Below are 19,585 nucleotides of genomic sequence, written 5' to 3'. Positions count from 1 at the left end.
GTGGTCTTGAGCATAATAGCTTAGAATCTAGTATATATTTCTAAAGCGATGTGTGAACGTCTGTATCGCTTAGTCTTGTCTATATGTTAATTTGCTTTCCCGGTTTCATCGTAGCCCGCCGGCCAGAGACAGATCCAACACGTACAAACACAGTCCAGGACCCTCACGGCTCTGCCCCAGCCCTCCACTGCAGCCAGTCCTATTACGGCTGCTGCCCAGATGGACGTACCTCAGCCGGGGGACACCAGGGTCTGGGCTGCCCACATGTACCAACTCCCCCTCCTGCCCAGCCACACTGCACCCAAACCAGGTATCCAGCCTGTCATTTCACTGTGGTTGAGGTTACATATGGAGTCTGTTTTTGTCTGGGGGTCACTTTTATAGCACTCTAACCAGACATTGGTTGGCATTACTATGACCACAGTAGATCCCACTAAGTGACCAGGGGCTAAACTTTTATTAGAAATGCCAAAGTTGCAAAGTTATTTTTGGCACAAATGTTCCATACAAAGTGTTTTATTGTTTGTACTTGTCTTTTTTATTTGTTTTGTTCTGTGTGTCAGTTATGGCTGCTGCCAAGACCGCGTGACGGCTGCTCAGGGCCCCAACAGGGAGGGCTGCGCCGAGTACGCTGCCCCTGCACCCACTGTAAGCAAACATGCATGAAATTCTTACAGTTACATAGTACACATGCAGGCTTTTCCCTGCCGTTATAAGGCTTAGGTGCAGCACCCAAGCAGTTTTGGGCACCACCTAAGCCGAATGAATGTAAAATCAATTTGAGCATCAAATCTAATAAATGTAGTTGGTGTCTTTGAGCAAGCTTTTTGAGTGTTATTTATTTATTATCTGCTCTAGCTTTTTTATCAACGTGAAATTTTATATTTTTTTTGTGACAAAGTCACATTTTCTTAACGGACGACCCCTAAACGTGTACCTAAGTCTTCCACAAACCAAGGAAAACACTGCACGTGTTTGGTGACAAACTCTACTATACAGCAGCGACCTGACAGACCTTAAAACCTTTCTTCTAATCTGTCATGTCGCATGTCCTCAGGCTGCTCCTTCTCTCCCCACTGAGAATGCAGCCCAGTGCCGTCTCGCCACGTACGGGTGCTGTTATGACCGCACCACACCTGCAGGAGGACCCAACGGGGAGGGCTGCCCCAACCCACCCAACCACAGTAAGAGACTGAGAAGTTGCAAATACATTCTTACACATTGTTCTCTGTTTTTTTTGCATTCTTAAACTCTTTTTTTTTTTATTTGCGAAGAGTACTACTTGGTCAATGGTCATCAACTAACATTAATTCCCATGTGGATCTGTCTAGTATAACCTAGCCTTTTGCTTTTGGCCACTAAGACGCTCCATTGCCGTGATATAGTGCCAGCAGGGGATAATATACAGTACATTTTCACTTTTCCTGCCCAAATATCCCCAGTTGACCTAAGCAACCAAATTCACAACGTAATTTAAATCCAGTTCATTCGATTTGAGTCTTCGGGGTTGTAGTCTTTATCGAGCCAAAGAAACTTATCTGATTATAATTAAAGATGTGGTATTAGAGAACTGTTGTCTGTCTCTGTCTGGTCATTGGAATAGATCCAATTTTTATTTGTTAAAGCCTCTGAACACCCACACAGGTTTTTTTTTGTTCTTCTGGCCGATTAGACCTCTGCTCAGGTTGAAGGTGGGCCAGAGCTTTGATGGGAATAAAAATGATAAAGGTGTCATTTGTCCCGCCCTAACAGGTGCAACCAAGCTAACAAGAGACTCAGGAAGATGTCAGTCAATCAGTCTATACACGCCCACACAGTCCTGGGGAGAGGTCTAATCAGCCAGAATAACTAAAATCACCTATGTGGGTGTTCAGGGACTTTAAAAGATTGATGAGAAAAAGGAGTGAAAGTTGTTTAATGCTTGGATAAAATAGTATTTAAAAAAAAAGTATTAAAGTGACAAACTTAGGTTTTCCAGGAGCTTTAAATTGTCTCGGTTTTTCCATTGATGAAGACGGGTGATACATTTGAAAGTGCAGGAAAAGCTATTAATTAGTCCTCGAAGTTTAGCCTGAAGACTTGATGTTGGTAACGTTGTCCTGTTGTGTTTCTGTGCTGTAGTTGAGCGCTCCATCTGCTCCCTGCCTCGTGCTGCCGGCTCCTGCAGCACCTGGACGCCACGCTACCACTACGACGTCATCACATCCAAGTGTCTGCACTTCTGGTACGGAAGTTGCCACGGCAACAGCAACAACTTCATGACCCGGGCTGATTGCCAGAGGGCGTGCCAGGCGCCTTCACCGAACCAGCAGGGCTCGGGGACGCTCGCTCCCGCCGGAGAGCCCACTCCTAGAAGAGAATCCACCCCTGGAAGCTCCACATTTGGAGGAGGGTCAACAGGTGCGGGGTCCCGCAACATGGGGAGGATTTTCACAGTGCAGGGAGGCACCGGCACCGGCAGACAGGCCACCAGTGCCGCCTCACATGCCCACAGAGCTAGAAACCATCTGCGCCCCCGCAGACCTTCCACTGCTACTGCTGCACAGCACATGGGGCCAGCAGCGAGGTAAGACCCCGACGGCCCAGGGAGCACGGCCAAAAGCTCACTCCCTGCCCAGCCCCGCCTCCACTCGCCTCATAATGCTGGTAACAGCCTTCCTACCCCTGCTGAAGGATCCCCAGTCCACTCAGCCATGCTGAGTGCGGGTGGGGCCATAGAGTGAGCTGAAGGAAACAAATCACCATCATTCACTTACCCCATAAAATATGATGATGAAGTCCAAGTTAAAGTTGTTAATCATTGTCTTTATGTATACAAATACTCCCAGCCTGCATGGTCCTCAGAGTCCTGCGCGACAAATTTACATGAACCAGATCCAGAATTAGGCACAAACATGTTTAATTTTACAACAAAAAGTTCACGTAATTCAGATTTTTAAATGTCTTCAGTAAAATGTATTAATACCAATGGAGCATCTGTACGGGTAAATGCAAGAGAAATGAAAATGAAGACCAAATTAACAGCCTTCCTTTCCAAACTTAGACAGAAACAGCAGACCCAAAGAGTAACTTCCCACCCCCCTGAGTCTTGCCTTGTTTTTGCTGCAGTGGTGTAGAAGGGTACTTCAGCGTGTGTCAGTACATCACGGCACATCATGACATAACTGGGTGTGGTTACAGATGCAACAGACCCGAAACGTTTAACCAGAGAAGGCAGTCAGCCTGGTGTTAAGTTACTCTTTAAAGACTTATATATGTGCTTTATTTTATGCAACATTCTTTTTTCAGTATGTAGATGCACATTACTTTTGTAATGCCAATATAATCTGAACCCCTTGCTTTGTAAAATACAACCACAGCTACGCTACTGTACCTCTAGCTCCACAGACTCTCGCTCTCATGCTCGTTTCTTCCTTTTGAATTTGACAAAATGTCGGGTAGAAGTCGTCAACCTCACAGCGACCCTAAAATGGACAGCTCTTTTTCGTTTGACGCTTGTGGGACTTTTCACTGTCTGCGTGGAGTTAACGTTAGTCGTCTTGTGCTTATGTGTGCCTGCTACCTCACTGTGTCAGTCGCCATCACCTTTGTGCTTTGTGTTGCCACCTCGATGTCACTAGATCACACTAATAAAGGTTTTGCTGTGATGCTTCATGTTGTCGGTTTTGTGTTGTCACTAAACTCTGTCTTTCTCCACCTTACATTTGTGTAGTCGGGTGTATTAGCTACATCAGGGGTCAGCAACCTTGGGCACGCGGTAGCTCAACCAATGGCACACTGGCAATATGTGTGTAAGAGGTTTTTGGAAATGTTCCAATCCCAAATGACCTCTTCCACAGCCATTGGCAGGAGCACATTCCCGGTAGTTGTAGTGGATTGACTTTTTCCCCATCAGTATTCATTAAATATGAAATAAATTGCCTGAGAGGGCTCGGTAGATGATGGCAGGCTTAATGCTGATCTGATATGGCACATGGATTAATGAGAACATTTTAAAAATGGCACTTCATTTGAAAAAAGGTTGCTGACCACTGAGCTACATCATAGGTTTTAGCTAGCAGCTAGTCACGCTGGGAACTTACTTTGGGTTTATTCTGGTATAAAGCAAACTGTCCTTTGTCTTTAAATCGTAGCGCACTGAAGGAGCTGTTATGTGGGTGAAGGTTGCATTGTTTTGTCTCGCCACTTTTCATGTTGCATGGGCCGTTGGTGGGCCAAAGCTGGGTTTCCTCTCTGTCTTTTCTCTCTGATGAACTTCTGAAGCCAGGTTGTGGGCGATCTTTATGCTTGCTTTGGTGACTGCTAATAAAAGTACCAACAGTGGAGCATAAAGTGACTCTTTCGTTCTCTTCCTCACTTCAATCTTCCAACTTCCTCCTGATCCTCCATCCTTCTTTTCCTCCTTTCCTTCCTTTCCTTCCTTTGCTTCCTTCTGTCTTGGTATCCTGTTCCTCTTTCCTCAGTTTGACCCTGGGAGAAGTGAGCATTGATAAGACGGACCCCTCCACGGTGGAAGCTTTAGTGGGCCAGACAGTTGTGCTGCCCTGCCGAGTCAGCCCGCAGCCGTCCTCCACTGTCAGTGTCCAGTGGAGAAGAGACGGCGTCCCTCTGTCTACTCACAGGTCAGTAGAAGGCACACACGCAGTATATTTGATAAGGCTTTCTGTCAGCGTTTGTGATTATTCTCTACTTCTTTATTTCTATGTTCCTTAGGCATCTCCAGCAGCCCAATGGTTCCCTGTTAGTTGGTCCTCTGACTAAGTCGGACTCTGGTTGGTTCTTGTGCGTGGCTACTCGTGAACAGGAGAGAGACCACCGCTACATTTACCTGTCTGTCTCAGGTAATGCAGACAGGGCTGGGCAATATATCGATATTATATCGATATTGATATATATGGCGAGATATCGTCTTCAAAAAGTGTTGAATTAATGTTGACATTGTGTTAACATTTTGTGAAAGCACCAATTGTCAACCCTACATTATTGGCGTAATATCTATATGTATATTGAGGTATTTGGTCAAAAATATAGTTGTATTTGATTTTCTCCATATCGCCCAGCTCTAAATGCAGAGATAAAATAATTTCATCTGTTTAATAAAACCACTGTGGAATTATTGTGCAAGACTTCCTCTAAAGTGTTGGCAAACATAAGCAGTTTGAACCTGCTGTATGGAAGTAATTTACTTCGTCAATATTTTGTCATCAATCCTTATCTGTTCTTGTTAATCACTGATGAAAAATAAACTTTTGATTTCTATTTACAAATTCAAAACCTGTATGGATAGAAACAGAGTGTAGAATATGGGTGCCTGGGTAGCTCAGTTGGTAGTGAGCGCACCCATATGTACAGGTTTACTCCTCGATGCAGCAGCCGCGTGTTAGACTCTGACATGCGCCTCTTTGCTGCATGTCATTCCCCCTTTCTGCACCCTTTCATGTCTTCAGCTGTCCTAATTCCAGCTGTCGGCTAATTGGGGCCAGATTCGGTCAAAACGTTAATTTGACCGACTTTAACCCCAATTAGTCACGAAGAAGATCGGGGCAAAGCCCTGATGTCACAGATGATGTCAGAGGTTGTGTCAGAACACGCTGACCTTAAAAATGTAAGCCGGTCTTTAAACATGATGTGTTAATGTGACATTGTGTAAGTGAATTATGACAGGAACATTCACCCAATTGTGTGTGTGTGTGTGTGTGTGTGTGTGTGTGTGTGTGTGTGTGTGTCATAGAGGGATCCTCTCAGTTGGTTCCAACCTCACTGCCCAGAGATGGTCCTCTCCCTCGGTAATAACAATCTAACAAAAAGGCTTTCAACATAGAATATAAAGATGAAAATGTACAATAACTTGAACTTTGTACAATCTGGAAAACAAAGATTGAAAAACAACAACAATAATAATATATATACAGGTATATATATATATATATATATACACACAAGAGAAATTTAAGATTATAGACACAAAACACCAAACTCTGTGAACCTTAGTATATTGTATTCTTTAATCTATAATAAATGTGTGTAGCTGTAAATAATGAAATGAAACAGCCACTGACTTTCTGTTACTGTTATTTCTCCTAGGTTCAGTATTGAGCGGTCAAGCTCATCTTTGCTGGAAATGCGAGCGGGACAAACTGCCAGACTGTCCTGCACCATCGTCCCTTCCTCAGCGCTTCAGTCTGTCAACATTCAGTGGACTAAAGATGGACACGCCCTCAGTGACTCCAGGTAATCATCACACTGCTCGACGAATGTATGCACAGTATCTGATAAATATCTGATTGTGTTTCTAAGCAATTGTCAAAGTCCAGAGAAAAGAAAAAGTGGATTTTGTTCTAAGATGTTCTATTTGGCAAAGAAATGATCTTGTAACCAGAAAAATTACAATTAAGTTGTAACATATTCTTATTCTAAGTACATTTAGCTGATAATACTTTTGTAATTTGACTTAAGCAAGGTTTTGAATGCAGGACTTTTACTTGTAATGTAGCAGGCCTATTTTCATAGTGTATTATTGCTACTTTTACTTACTAAGTAAAGGATCTGAATACACTCAATGCTGCATAACTGTAATCAGGGCAGCACAATATGAGGAAAATATGTTGTTGAATATCGCAATAACGATATTACCTGCGATAAATAAACAGATATTAAAGTGTATTCAGCTCTGCAGTTCTGCTGCTTTCAGTATAAATCATGGCTCAAGCCCCCATAAATTTCATCTCAGCCCACCTAAAAATATATTTTTATTATACATTTTAGTGCTTCAAGTAAGAGTTTGCGAACTTGTCTGTCAGTGACAGTGGACAAACACTTACAGGTTCAAAGGGCTTAAAAAAGGTTTAATATCCTGTGTGTCTGTCGCCAATGCTATGCACCTGTAACCCAGTCAAGGAAAGGGTTAACAGAAACTTAGTTTTGGCCAATCGGAGGTGGTTGTGCCAGACTCCCGCCTTTGGCATTAGGGGGCTGAGCCCCCCTAAAGCTCTGATCCTAGAATCACCCCTGGTATAAATTACAATATATTGCTTTGTTGAATTTAAAACAAATGAAAGAAAATACATTTTCTAAACATTGAATTGAATATAAAAGGCGCCACCAAAACAGAATGACAGTTACATTTTAAAGTGTAGTTTTCTGCTGATATTTTTTCAGCTAACACAAACGCATCTAAGAGTGTATTTCGCGATCTTGCGGTCTTTCGCGGTGTGTTTATTGCGCCCATTGATATTGCTATGGCGATAAAAAAAACTGATATATTGTGCAGCCTAGTGCTAAACTGTGGAGATGACCCTTCCTGTTCTGGTCAGCATGTGTAAACACATGGGATTTTATGTTCAAAATGATTTCATTTGGTATTCCAGCTGAAGATCATTTGCAAATACACTTTTTTTGCAAACAGATAAAACTGACAACTTAAACACACATGAAAACACACATCTCCAACCCTACCCAAAAGTGCTATCCAGTGGTAAAGGCAGGTAATGAAGGCGTACAGATTAATCACTAGCTTGCAAAAAAGAAATAAAAGGGGACCATGTTTTTTCAAATAACAAAATCTTGTCTTTTAGAGCATAACTAATTCTTTCTAAATGTAGTGTACCAGTCAACTCTGTCAGCCACAGTTTAAGAGTTGGAACTTCCTTTTTCTTCCAAAACAAAAGAAGAAGTTTTTTAGCAGAAATGAAACCATATGAAACAAAATGTTGTTGCACCAGTGTAAGTCTCAAAAACTCCTCAGAAACTCCAAGTATAATTAAAATAGGATCTGTTTTAAAATGTAGACACATGGGATTTTGAAAAGGGGGGAGACATGTCCCCCTTGTCCCCAGTGGAAATTACACCTCAGGTTGGCTCTCTGCCGTGTTGCAGGTATAGCCAACATTCAGACGGCACTCTGACCATCGGCTCCGTGAAGTCTGCAGACTCTGGCGTGTACACCTGTACCGCCTCCACTCGGCAGCAGCTGGAGCAGAGACAGCTGCAGCTCAGAGTCCAAGGTCAGTTCCATCATTTCCCATCAAGCTGAACACATAACATGCCGTTTGGACCATGATCATGAGCAGAGTTGTGCCGACAAGAGTGGCAGCCTTTTTCAGTCGCTCCGTCTGTTACGTGTCTTTTTTAGTCTTTTATAACTTTTTTTCCTGTGCAAACTTTTTATCTTTTATACGCATCGCGTAGATATCTTTATATCCTATGGCTATTGCTAGTCCGCAACACTTTTTCTAAAATTTAGGGGCGCTTGGGTAGCTCACCTGGTAGACAGAGCGTGTGTCCATACGTAGAGGCTCAGTCCTTGATGCAGCGGCCGCGGGTTCAAATTCTGAGCTGCTGTCCTTTGTCATTCCCCTCTCTCTCTCCCCTTTCATGTCTAAGCTGTCCTGTCACAACTAAAGGCATACAATGCCAAAAAAATTGTCTTTGAACAAAAAACACAGTTAAAATACTTTAGAGACTTAAGTACAGTAAATATCAAATACTTTAAGACCTTTTTATTTATTTTTTTTAAGATTATTGTTTGGGTCTTTTCCCTTTATTAGACAGCAGATAGACATGAAAGGGGGAGGGAGACGGGGAACGACACGCAGCAAAGGGCAGCAGGTTGGACTCGAACCCTGCGCCGCTGCAGGACTCAACCAACATTGGGCGAACACTCTGATTGGGTGAGCTCGAGGCCACCCCAGATGCTTTAAGACTTTCACTCAAGTTTTTAAGGTGACTTTAAGAACACTTTCTGGTTAGATACTTGTGCTTTTACTCAAGTATTACTTTCAAGTACTTCATATGAGACTGATCATGAGTACTCTGTTGGCATCTATCGATGTTGTATTTTCACTTAAGCTCCAGCAGAGGTCAGTGTATGTGAGTGGCATGAGAATAGACAGTGGGGGGCATCCTGAATAATTCAGTGTGGGTTTATGAGGGTATAAGGACTTTTAGGCTGAAAAACTAATGATTTTGTTGTGGTTTTCTTATCCAGCCGACCTGAAGATCACCACAGCTCCCAATAACATCCAGGTGTCTGAAGGCAGCACAGCTGTGCTCCCCTGTGTGGTGTCAGGAGACAACGTCAACATCGGCTGGTCCAGGTAATCATTGTTGGGGGGGTAAACGTTACACAGGACTTTCACCCAGGAGAACGGGGTTTGTGTCCAGTTTAAAAAAAAAAAAAAAAAGAAGTAATCATTCATTGCATTATAAAGCTCAATTTTGATCCTATTTATCCTCGATGCTGACAGGAAGGAACTGCACTTTTGGAGTTTGGTTTTAAAGTATCTAACAATTATAAAACACAAACAAATTAATGAAAGGACATTAGTAAACGAAAAGATTTTTTTTATTTGAAAAGATATTCAGGTGAGATGTGTCTTCCAAAATAAAATAAAAAAGGGAATGGAAGTTTTTAACGTTTTTTTTCAAAAACATGATCCCAAAGTTCACAACTCATAAATCCAGTTAGAAACACACAAGCTCAAACTTGCAATAAGTTCTGTCGTCTGCTGTGGAGTTCAAATCATTTATAAGAAAAAGAAACTAGACTGGATTTCCTTATGTACAGAAACATGAAGAAGAAGCAGTCCTTTTCCTGAGTTGAGTTTTGTAAAAAATTAGGACACAAAACCTTAACTGGCTGTCTCCTGGCTGTCTGCCTTAACTGGCTGTCTCCTGGCTGTCTCCTGGCTGTCTCCTGGCTGTCTGCCTTAACTGTCTGTCTCCTCTTTGACTCCAGGAATGGCGTCCCAGTGCGTCCAGACGGTCGTACCATCCTGATGTCCTCTGACGGCAGCCTGATCCTGAATAACGTAAAGCCTTCAGACGAGGGCACGTACACCTGCAACGCTTACACTGGCATCTACTCTGTGAGTGCCACGGCCGAAGTTAGAGTCACTAAAGACATACAACAAGGTGAGGATGACGTTCACTAGGGATGCACCGAATCCAGATTTTTGGGGTTCGGCCGAATAACCCCGAATCCACTGGTTAAGATTTTGCCGAATCTGAAACCAAATACCGAATCCTACTCCCACCCTCAGTCCATGAACAACAAGTAAACACATTAATGAAGTAAACTGTCCTTCCTTTGCCTGACCTGAAGTTGCTGCATTTTGGCTGCTGTCTGGAGATTCCTTCATACACAACTCGTATTCTTTCGGATGTTTCATACCAAATGTTTTAACAGCGGCGATGTTGTGTGTTGTTTAGGGTCCTCGCCACCACGAGACAAATCGGCATTGTAAATTGAACATGTAGCTGGACTTGAATGGCCTTCTTTTGACTGAAAGTACTGCCAAACTACACTTTTTCTGCTCACGAGTTCCATTTTCACTTTCTCGCAGCTTACTGCATTGAACGCTCCACCTACGTAAACACCTTCCCGTAATCAACGGCGCCGTCATTACGTCGACCAGCGTAGCGCAATCGTAGGGTTTGGTTCGGTGGAAAAAAATTCTAAGGTTCGGCAGAAACCGAACCCGGTCAAAAAGCCCAATATTCGGCCGAATCCGAACCCGAATTCTGGATTCAGTGCATCCCTGACACATTTGAAAAAAGAATCATTGCTTGAATCAGATTCACCAGATTCTGCTTGTTTTCCTCCGTGAGTGTGATACACAATCAGAAAGAGGTTGCTTTTGAGCTTCAACGTCTTCTGGTTTATCAGAAGAAATGGTTTCAACTCTTATTTTGACATCAGCGGCACTAAGCTGGGAAACTAAATTTGGTAATGCTTTTTTATTGTTTCATTTCATTATTCTGACTTCTACTATTTGAATCACTGAAAGAAAATGTGAGATATGGGCGAAACATTTAGAGCTGTGGAAGCAGACTGATGAGGCCGATGTTTTTTAGGATGTTTGAACAAAAAACTATTTTTTGTCAAACAATACAACGTAAAAAACAACAACTCAGTTTTGTGCCATGCAGGTGAACAAACAAGCAGAAACAAAGTGTAACAGTGTGGCAATCAGTACGTTCACATGTACACCAATATTCCACTATTATTCCGAATATGACAATATTCAGAATTTGATACAGGTCATGTAAAATGTGGTTGGATATTGCGAATAAGGCCTTTTCCCGAATATAGCATTTTCAGATTAAGACGTGGGATATTCCGGTATTATTCAGGTTTTATTATTTAGTTTTTACCACAGGGTTATGGTCAGCTCTGTGCGTTGCTAAGGTTTCTGTACACAAACCAACCAGCCAACAGTTTGCAAGGCTGCAGACCCAATAAGAAGGAGAAACCCAGCTGCTTTTAAACATTATCTAGACTTGGATATCAACAGGTTTTTGGATATGAGCACACATCGCTACCTCAACCTTTTCTTGAAGCTGGTTGAAGGAATGAAAGAGGGATGCTGTGTTCAAAGGAAGAATCGCAATTGGAATCAGAATTGTTAAAGTCCAAACGATGCCCAAACCTATTTAGGACAGACATAAGCTAATGGGGATCTTAATAAACCAACAAACAAGCAAACCACACAATGTTCTGTGTATTGAACTGATTTTATGTGGCACTAAAAAGAGGAAATGTCTTTGAACTGGGCTGCAGGTGATGACGTGCCTCCGGAGTGCGTGGACCAGCCGGAGCTCGCCAACTGCGAGCTGATAGTCTACGCCCGACTTTGCTCCAACTCGTACTACTCCAGCTTCTGCTGTGCCAGCTGTACCAGGCACTCCCAGAACAAGGACCGGTTTGGTCGGCTGGGCTGAAGCCCCGCAGGGTTAAAAAACTGTGGGACGGGTGGGACAGGGGGGAGTGTTTGAAATGTTAAAGCTGTTTTTGGAGGACTGCATTTAAACAAGTTTTTATTTTAGTTTTTTTTTAAACACTGAACTTTTGCCCAAAGGACTCCAAACACTCCTATCTGACCAGGTTGTGCACAATCACAATTAGGGCTGTGCAATAAGTGGAATTGTAATTGCGATTACGCATAGGGATAGGGACAGGGACAATAGGGAATGTTCAACAGTTCAAGGTGTTGTCCCTGTTGATTTGTTGAACTGTTTCGCTGTTTTTTTTTAAGTTCAGTAATTTCAACATCTTTCCAAAAGTCAACGAGTAATCGTGTTTAATAATCGAGATTTCAATATTGACCAAAAATAATCGTGATTATGATTTTTTTTCTATAATCGAGCAGCCCATTTCCCAATTCAAGACTGTAATTAAAAAAAAAGGGACAGATTACTGTGGATGCAGTTAACTCTGTGGCAGTCTGTTTGTACACTGCTGCATTAAACACTGAATATGGAAACATTAAACAGGGGCCTACAAATAATACGTACTACAGTATGTAGACCTTGAATGTGATGAAGCAAAAGTCAAAGTTTGTTTGTCGTTCTTCCTCTGCCACGTCTTTTAAATAACTTATTTACTCTTTGGACCGACTCTACATGTTCTCTGTTTTCTAGAGGATGATTTTACTTTCAGGTCATTGAAAGGATTTAACATGTAAATCCACTGAAATGATTCCATCTGCTGTACTGTTTTGACCACTGCTCTTTTTAAAAAAAAAAATCCATATTTCAAGTGTTGTATTTTCTCTTTGTTTGGTTTATTTTTATGTAATTATTTGATAATAAAAGTAATATTTTGATAAAAGCTCCTGGTGGTTTGAATCACTGTGGGACTTGGTGTTCCAGTTTGTACCACTGGGGGGCGCTCTGCTCGTTCAGCAGCTTGATACTGGACTTTTTCTGTCTATCTAGTAACCAGGGGTGGAATGTAACTTAGTACATTTACTAAAATTGCTGTACTTAAGTACACATTTGAGGTAGGCTACTTGTACTTGACTTGAGTCTTTTCTTTTCATGCCACACTCTACTTCTACGCTGCTACATTTCAGAGAGAAATATTGTTCTTTTTACTCCACTACATTCATCTGACAGCTTTAGTTACCCGTTACTTTACAAATGAAGAGTTTTGCACCAAAACACATGTAGGTTATAAAATCTGATGTTTTATTATAAATTAAAGTACCCAACAATATATAGACCTACAGGTCCAGCTGAAATGATTAGACCATTAAACACTTAGCTGGTTGACAGAACTGTTTGGACCTTTTCTAGTTTCTAAATTGGGAGGATTTTTCTGCACTTTTACTTTTAATACTTTAAGTACATTTTCCTGACGATACTTACACACTTTTACTGAAGGAACATTTCCAATGCAGGATGAGATTAGGGGAGAAAATGCAGAGGGATGAGATCAGAGGAGAAGAGAGAAGAGAAGATACATCAAGGAGAAAAAGATGTAAAGAAAGGGATGAGATGAAAGGAGAGAAGAGTAATTAGGAGATAAGAGAAACAAATGGATGAATATGAGATAAAACTGGGGGTTAGATAAAGAGAGAAAAGACAAAAGAAGTATGGTATTAGTTCTTTTACTTAAGTAACTGACTTGCTGAGTAAATTATCTGAATACTTCTTCCACCACTGCTACTGACTATTGCAAATGCATTAATGATATCTGTTGGATTACATGACATCCCTTCATATATTGCCATTGAATTATAGTATTCTTTATAGTATTACTCTGGTCGTTTGTTTCTTGCAAGTCTCTGCCCTGACAAACCGTAGCAACATGTTTAAACTGAAAGCGCTCTGCCTTTTTATTACGAGTTTGCAGACACGCCTCTGCCTTAGACTGTTAATATTAGTCAAGTCAATTTATTTATGGAGCACATTTAAAAGCAAAGTGCTGTACAAAGTTGTATTATGTTATAAAAACAAAGGAAAACAATACCAATATAGACACAATGAACATCATACAAACAACAGACTTCTATACAAATGTCCCTAAACTAAATCATACGCCAAAGAATAAAAATGTGTTTTAAGATGAGACTTAAAGATGTCTGCAGTAGAGGAGGAACTAATATGAGTGGGAAGTTTGATCCAGAGTCTTCGGGGCCACAAGGGAGAAGGCTCGATCACCCTTTGTTTTCATCCGAGACTGTGGAAGAGCTAAAAGGAAGTGATTAGACGATCTTAGGTTCCTGGAGGAGTGATGGTTAAGAAGATCAGTAATATATAAAGGGGCCAGTCCATGTAATGCCTTAAAAACAAGTAGGCCTAACATTGCCTAAAAATTAATTCTATATTTGACCGGTAACCAGTGAAGAGAAGCCAACGTCGGGGAGATGTAATACCAGTCAAGATGTGTGTACCAGTCAACAATCTAGCAGCAGCATTCTAGACAAGCTTCAGTCAAATCCCAGAATACAAGGAATTGCAGCAGTCAATACGAGACCAAATAAGAGCACGAATCACAGTCTCCTTACGACAGAGGAAGGATTTTAGTTTAGCAATAGTAAATAGTCCTGAGATGGAAAAAAAGGTACATTTGACAACAAAACTAATGTTTTTGTCAAATTTTAATGCTGGGTCAAAGATGAAACCTAGGGGCAAACACTTGAGGCTAAAGTCCCCACCTTTTATCGAAAGTCCCCCACATTTTATCGAGAGTTCGTCAACTGAATTGGCTGCATTCCACTTAGGAGAGGTCCTGGTATTAAACCATTACTGATGGCTGCATTCCACTTAGGAGAGGCCCTGGTATTGTGCATGCTGACTCACTGAAATAGCTTACTGGGACACTTTTTTTTTGTTGATCCCCAGTGGGGAAATTACAATTTACACTCTGTTTGTTAGAAATCACTACACACAGGCCTGAAATGGAGGGATGTCAGAGTGCCAGCACCCTGAGCAGTTGGGGGGGCGGGTACTCAAGAGCACCTGTCAATGCCCAGGAGGTGAACTGGAATCTGTCCAGCTACCAGTCCACACTCTGTACTTTGATCCGTACTGGGACTTGAACCAGCAACCCTCCGCTTCCCAACCCAAGTCCCTACAGACTGAGCTGCTGCCACCCCATCCACTTCATGGAATTGAGCCATCGTTAAGGTTATCAATTTCAGCTGTGCTTCTCCTGCTATGACAAGTCAAAAGGTCTGCTGTGAAAAAGGTCCATTAAGTTGGAGAAAGTTGTTAGCCATCCAGCACTTAATGTCTTTATTAATATGAATTAATATGAAATAATATTTACAGTCTATGGTCTCTGCTGATTGGGTATCACCTGTGACACAGCCTAAACAAGAGACACACCCGCCAAAGGAGAGAAACCCTATCTCAAAGCTGTTGCACAAACCATAGCAGAACGGTGCACACCGTGTTGAGATTGAACGTGCCCCAGGTGTGCCAGGTGATTTCTCAGCAGCACTAATTGGGCTGCTGACGAGCCAGGCCTAAGCACAGGTGCTATGTGTTCCACTCTTGATTACATGAACTACTTACTTTCAAAGGTTTCAGGCCATCATTTAAGAGGGATTTATAGCTGTTAAAATGTCTCCTTCAGAGGATTATTGTCCAACATTAGCTTTGATTAGTTTAGAGACAAGAGAAGAGAAGGTAAGACTTTACTTTCACATGTCACAGCAGTGCAAGGAAGAGGTATAAAGCTTAGATTAGATTAGATTAGGTAATACTTTATTTATCCCACAATGGGGAAATTCACTTGTTACAGCAGCAGTTTTTCCACAATAAAAACAAACCAACACACAAACAACAGTCAGACAACCGACAATGTGCAAAAAGTACTGAATGAATGTAAAGTGGCATTATATAAAGAGTATTTTAAAGTGGCCAAAGTGCAAAAAATGTTGTAATGTAAGTAATTGATGTGAAATTAGACTAATATGTCATTAAATAACATAGCAAAAGTAATTAACCATAATATAAAAGACATTGAAGTGTGACCATAATGTAAATAATATTGAAAAAGTAAGTACACGGAATGAAAAATATGAATACAGATGGAAAAATATAAATACAGATGGAAAAAACACAAAGTACTACTTAAAATAACATATGTCATCATCATGAAGACATACAAATATACATTACAATGTTCGCAGGTGACATGACTTAAGCATTTTCTTCATATTGTGTATTTTTCTGTAGATGGAAATGCAATGTTTGGATAAACTTGACTCTTCCTAGTTTGTGAATATCTTGTTTTGTTTTTCTGGAAAATCCCTCGTTTTTGATGAGGATTTGATAAGCCTGATCTGTTGTAGTTTGGCCGTTTCGCCTTTTTCACAAACCCGTTTCTTACAAAGGTTTCAGGCAGTTTCAAGAAAAGTCTCTTAATGGAAAGAAGATGCATATTAGCTTTCCATAGGCCTATAAAGCTGTATTTTGTGGATGTAAATGTGATGATGATGATGGCGTTAAGGTGAAACTGGAATCTTTAAACATGGCTGTTTTTTTGTTTTGTTTTTTTTGTAGGAAGCTGGGTCTTCTTGTTCGGTCTAGTTGTTGAATATTGGTGGACAGGTTTTCATGAGAGCCCTGATCTAAACTGGAGGCAGCAGGTTGTTTGCTGGTCTGACTTTGCATTAAGACTGGTCTGATGTTTCAGCTCAGTGCAGCTGGAGGACAAAGTGCACAAGTCCTGCTCCATACAGAACTCCCATATGAAAATGTCTGATTTTAGAAGAGAGCGGCGTGTTACCGTGTCTCAGCTTGCATATTGTGCACTGGTTTTACTTCCAATAATATGGTCCGTAAACAAACAAATGTGTAGTATTTTGTACTGCACATAGTACAACATACTAGAATATAGAACATAGAAATAGGAATACACAACAAGAAAAGCGAGACATACAAGTGCGAACACACACACACACGCACACGTGTTTCTGTTGCGGTCTCACACACATTGTTTCCTGTTTATGTGACTCCAGCGAACACATAAGTGTTTTTAAGGAAACGCACAAAAAAAATAAAGTGTTTATAGTTATGTTTGTGTCGTTGAAGTCGTTAGAATCCCGCTGGGGTCTTAACTGATAAAGTAGATCTATTCATAGTCGGAGTGGGGGAATGTTTGTTCAAATACTGTACTTAAATATCATTTTCTGATACTTTATTACTTTTTTCATTTTCTGATTTGATGACTTAAGTTGCTTTGCAGATTGAGATTAATAAAAAATATTACCAGAAAATAAATGTATGTTGTATTATTGTAGATTAAGATAAGAGAGGTATTCATAAGCTAGCGGTGTAAAGTAATTCAAATGAAGTTGCATTTTGTTGCAGCTGCAACAATAAAGCAATGAACACATTAATGCATTAATAATTATAATCCAACAGTTTACATTATTCTGAAACGGGCCATTCTGCAGAGTGTGGTTTTTACTTTTGATACTCTTAAGTATTTCTTTTTTTTCATACTAATACTTTTATACTTTTAAAGTATACTTTTATGCCTGTCTTTTACTAACTTTCTAAACTGTGCTATTGTTACTTTTTTCTTCAGTAAAAGATGTGAGTCTCTCTTCCACTTCTCTTGATGAGGGACTGTTTGAACAAAAGCATTTAGTAAAAGACCAAGTTAGCTTTAAATCTGGACGATTTAGTATCTGAAATGGTGTGTGAGGGGTTAGCCGTGCCCTGTAGAAGACCCTAGCTGACCCATGCTGGCCATAGTTAATGGGGCATAAGGGGTTTATTATTTATTTGTATTTTTTCAGTTTTGCATTTAGTTAGTCCATGTTTTTATTTTTTTTTTATTGCGAAATTCTTTGTCGTTTTATTTTCTTGGGCCTGGCTTTGCACTGTAAAATATGACTACAGATTGATGTTGCCATCCTGGGAATAAATTCATCCGGACTGCAAACTGGGCCTTTCTCTCTGTTCTTGTCCCTCGGCCAACCTTGCATGTGGATGGCAATCCAAAAAGAAAGAAACTGAAAGAAAACTATGAAGAAAAAAAAAAAAAATCAACACCATACACAGGCTATGCCCCTTTTTAACTATGGGCCCTGTTAGCGCTCCATACGTACTTCACTCAGTTTCCATCAATCAGCCAGGGTCTCACAGGGCACGGCTAACCCGGGACATAGTGGGTCACATGAAAATGATGAGACTACAGCAGTGGTGGAATGTAACCCAAGTATATTTACTCAAGTACTTTACTTAAGAACAAATTTGAGGTACTTTACTTGTCTTTTCTTTTCATGCCTCTTTCTACTTCTACTTCGCTTCATTTCAGAGAGAAATATTGTACTTTTTACTCCACTACATTAAACTGACAACTTTGGCTACTCTCCAAATAAAGACCTTTGCACCCAAAACACATGTAGTTTATAAAATACAATGTTTTAATATAAACAAAAATTAACCCAATATACAGGCCAACAGGTCCTGCTGAAATGCAAGACTTTTACTTTGAGGATTTTTCTGCACTGGGTTAGGGTTAGTTGTACTTTTAAGTACATTTACCTTAGGATACTAACATTTTCAATGCAGGACCTTATTTGTAACAGTATGTTTTTATAGTAAAGGATCTGAATACTTCCATCGCTGCTGTTCTTTAAGTTGATTCCATTAGTTTTAACAAGCGAAGGAGGCTACATTGAGCTCACTCAGGAGGAAGAGTTTGAAGTGTAGTACAGGTCTAGTACACCTACTGAGGGTCACATTTTCAATGCAGGACTTGTACTGGTTAGAGTATTTTTAGTGTGGTAGTACTTTTACTTAAGGATCGGAGTTACAGTAACTCTTTAAAGGTGTTGTTTGCATGTTTGAATCTCTAACTTTACTGCTCTCATGCTCTACTTGCATTAAAAAGCATGTTTCTGCACCAGATGACAGTAAACGTTTGTTTGTTTGTTTGTTTGTTTGTTTGTGTAGCTTCAGTTGACCCAGAAATGTAAGTTTAGCCAGCGGTTTGCTCGGAGCCTTGCAGTGCGGGGGGGCGTTGGTGCAGAGCTGCAGCTGCACTCTGCAGCCGGAGGTTGCGGTGAAGAGGAAGGTTGCACCTTCATCGCTTCTCAGCAGCGAGACGGCTCTGCAGGCTGCTCTGTGACCACATCCTCTCCTCTGCTGTCGCTCTCTGCTTGTTTTCAACCCCCCCAACAACAGCTCTGACCTTCTTCTGTACACAGACCAGAACGTCTGCTTCCTGTTGTCATGTGGTCGGCTCACACTCTTGCATTTACTCTCCTACTGACGCCGTTTGAACTAAAGGAAGAACTGCTTTATTCATGTAGAGAATGTAAACCGTCGTAAGCTTCTCTCACTCGTAAAGTGAAAAAAAAATAGATATGACTTACAGTATCAGTCAGACCGATACTGTAAATAAACCCAGTTTAACAAGTTCAAATGGTTTCTTACAAAGAATAGAACAGCTAGGTTGATGGAATTGAATCAAATGTCACTGGAGAAACTTTAGTCACCTTTCAGTTTGCTTAATGGAAAATGTTAAGACCCAAATGAACCTGCTGATGAAGTTTCAACATGATGTAGCTGAGAAATGACTGATTTCTCAGAAAAGATGCAGATAGGCGAGCAGCTAAAAATACCTGAAAGTCTGTGGAAAAAGTGATGTTCAGTGTCAGATGAGATGTGAGAGCAATGTCTAACCTATTTAAATCAATCATGATAATAACAATGTCTGCTATGAAGATTGACCCAGATATAGATTTAGATATAAAATGAATGTAGTGCAAGTTTAACTGATGTCACCAGGGGGAAAAAAAACTTTTTATAGAGAAATGAAAGCACAAGACTGAGA

At 40.8% G+C, this 19,585-nt stretch overlaps 1 protein-coding gene across 4 annotated transcripts in view; it reads left to right on the top strand.

The window, feature by feature from the left end:
- Positions 1 to 12,604, top strand: part of paplna (papilin a, proteoglycan-like sulfated glycoprotein) — a 43,210-nt gene extending 30,606 nt beyond the window's left edge. For 3 of the 4 annotated variants that reach the window (XM_028566486.1, XM_028566488.1, XM_028566487.1), the window contains 12 exons: positions 115 to 310; positions 564 to 648; positions 1,058 to 1,184; positions 2,122 to 2,566; positions 4,464 to 4,622; positions 4,714 to 4,841; positions 5,732 to 5,786; positions 6,085 to 6,231; positions 7,876 to 8,003; positions 8,987 to 9,095; positions 9,737 to 9,912; positions 11,561 to 12,604. In XM_028566486.1, the coding sequence (XP_028422287.1) occupies positions 115 to 310; positions 564 to 648; positions 1,058 to 1,184; positions 2,122 to 2,566; positions 4,464 to 4,622; positions 4,714 to 4,841; positions 5,732 to 5,786; positions 6,085 to 6,231; positions 7,876 to 8,003; positions 8,987 to 9,095; positions 9,737 to 9,912; positions 11,561 to 11,721 (1,916 nt within the window). In that variant the 3' untranslated portion in view covers positions 11,722 to 12,604. Of the gene's footprint in view, positions 1 to 114; positions 311 to 563; positions 649 to 1,057; positions 1,185 to 2,121; positions 2,567 to 4,463; positions 4,623 to 4,713; positions 4,842 to 5,731; positions 5,787 to 6,084; positions 6,232 to 7,875; positions 8,004 to 8,986; positions 9,096 to 9,736; positions 9,913 to 11,560 lie in introns of those variants that run through there. The other variant, XM_028566489.1, reaches the window with a different exon arrangement.
- The last annotated feature ends 6,981 nt before the right edge of the window (positions 12,605 to 19,585 follow it).

This window comes from Perca flavescens, chromosome 20, assembly GCF_004354835.1.
Source record: "Perca flavescens isolate YP-PL-M2 chromosome 20, PFLA_1.0, whole genome shotgun sequence".
Classification (NCBI taxonomy): Eukaryota; Metazoa; Chordata; class Actinopteri; order Perciformes; family Percidae; genus Perca; species Perca flavescens.
The sequence above is the reverse complement of the archived record's forward strand: the minus strand, read 5'-3'. Positions and strand labels throughout refer to the sequence as shown.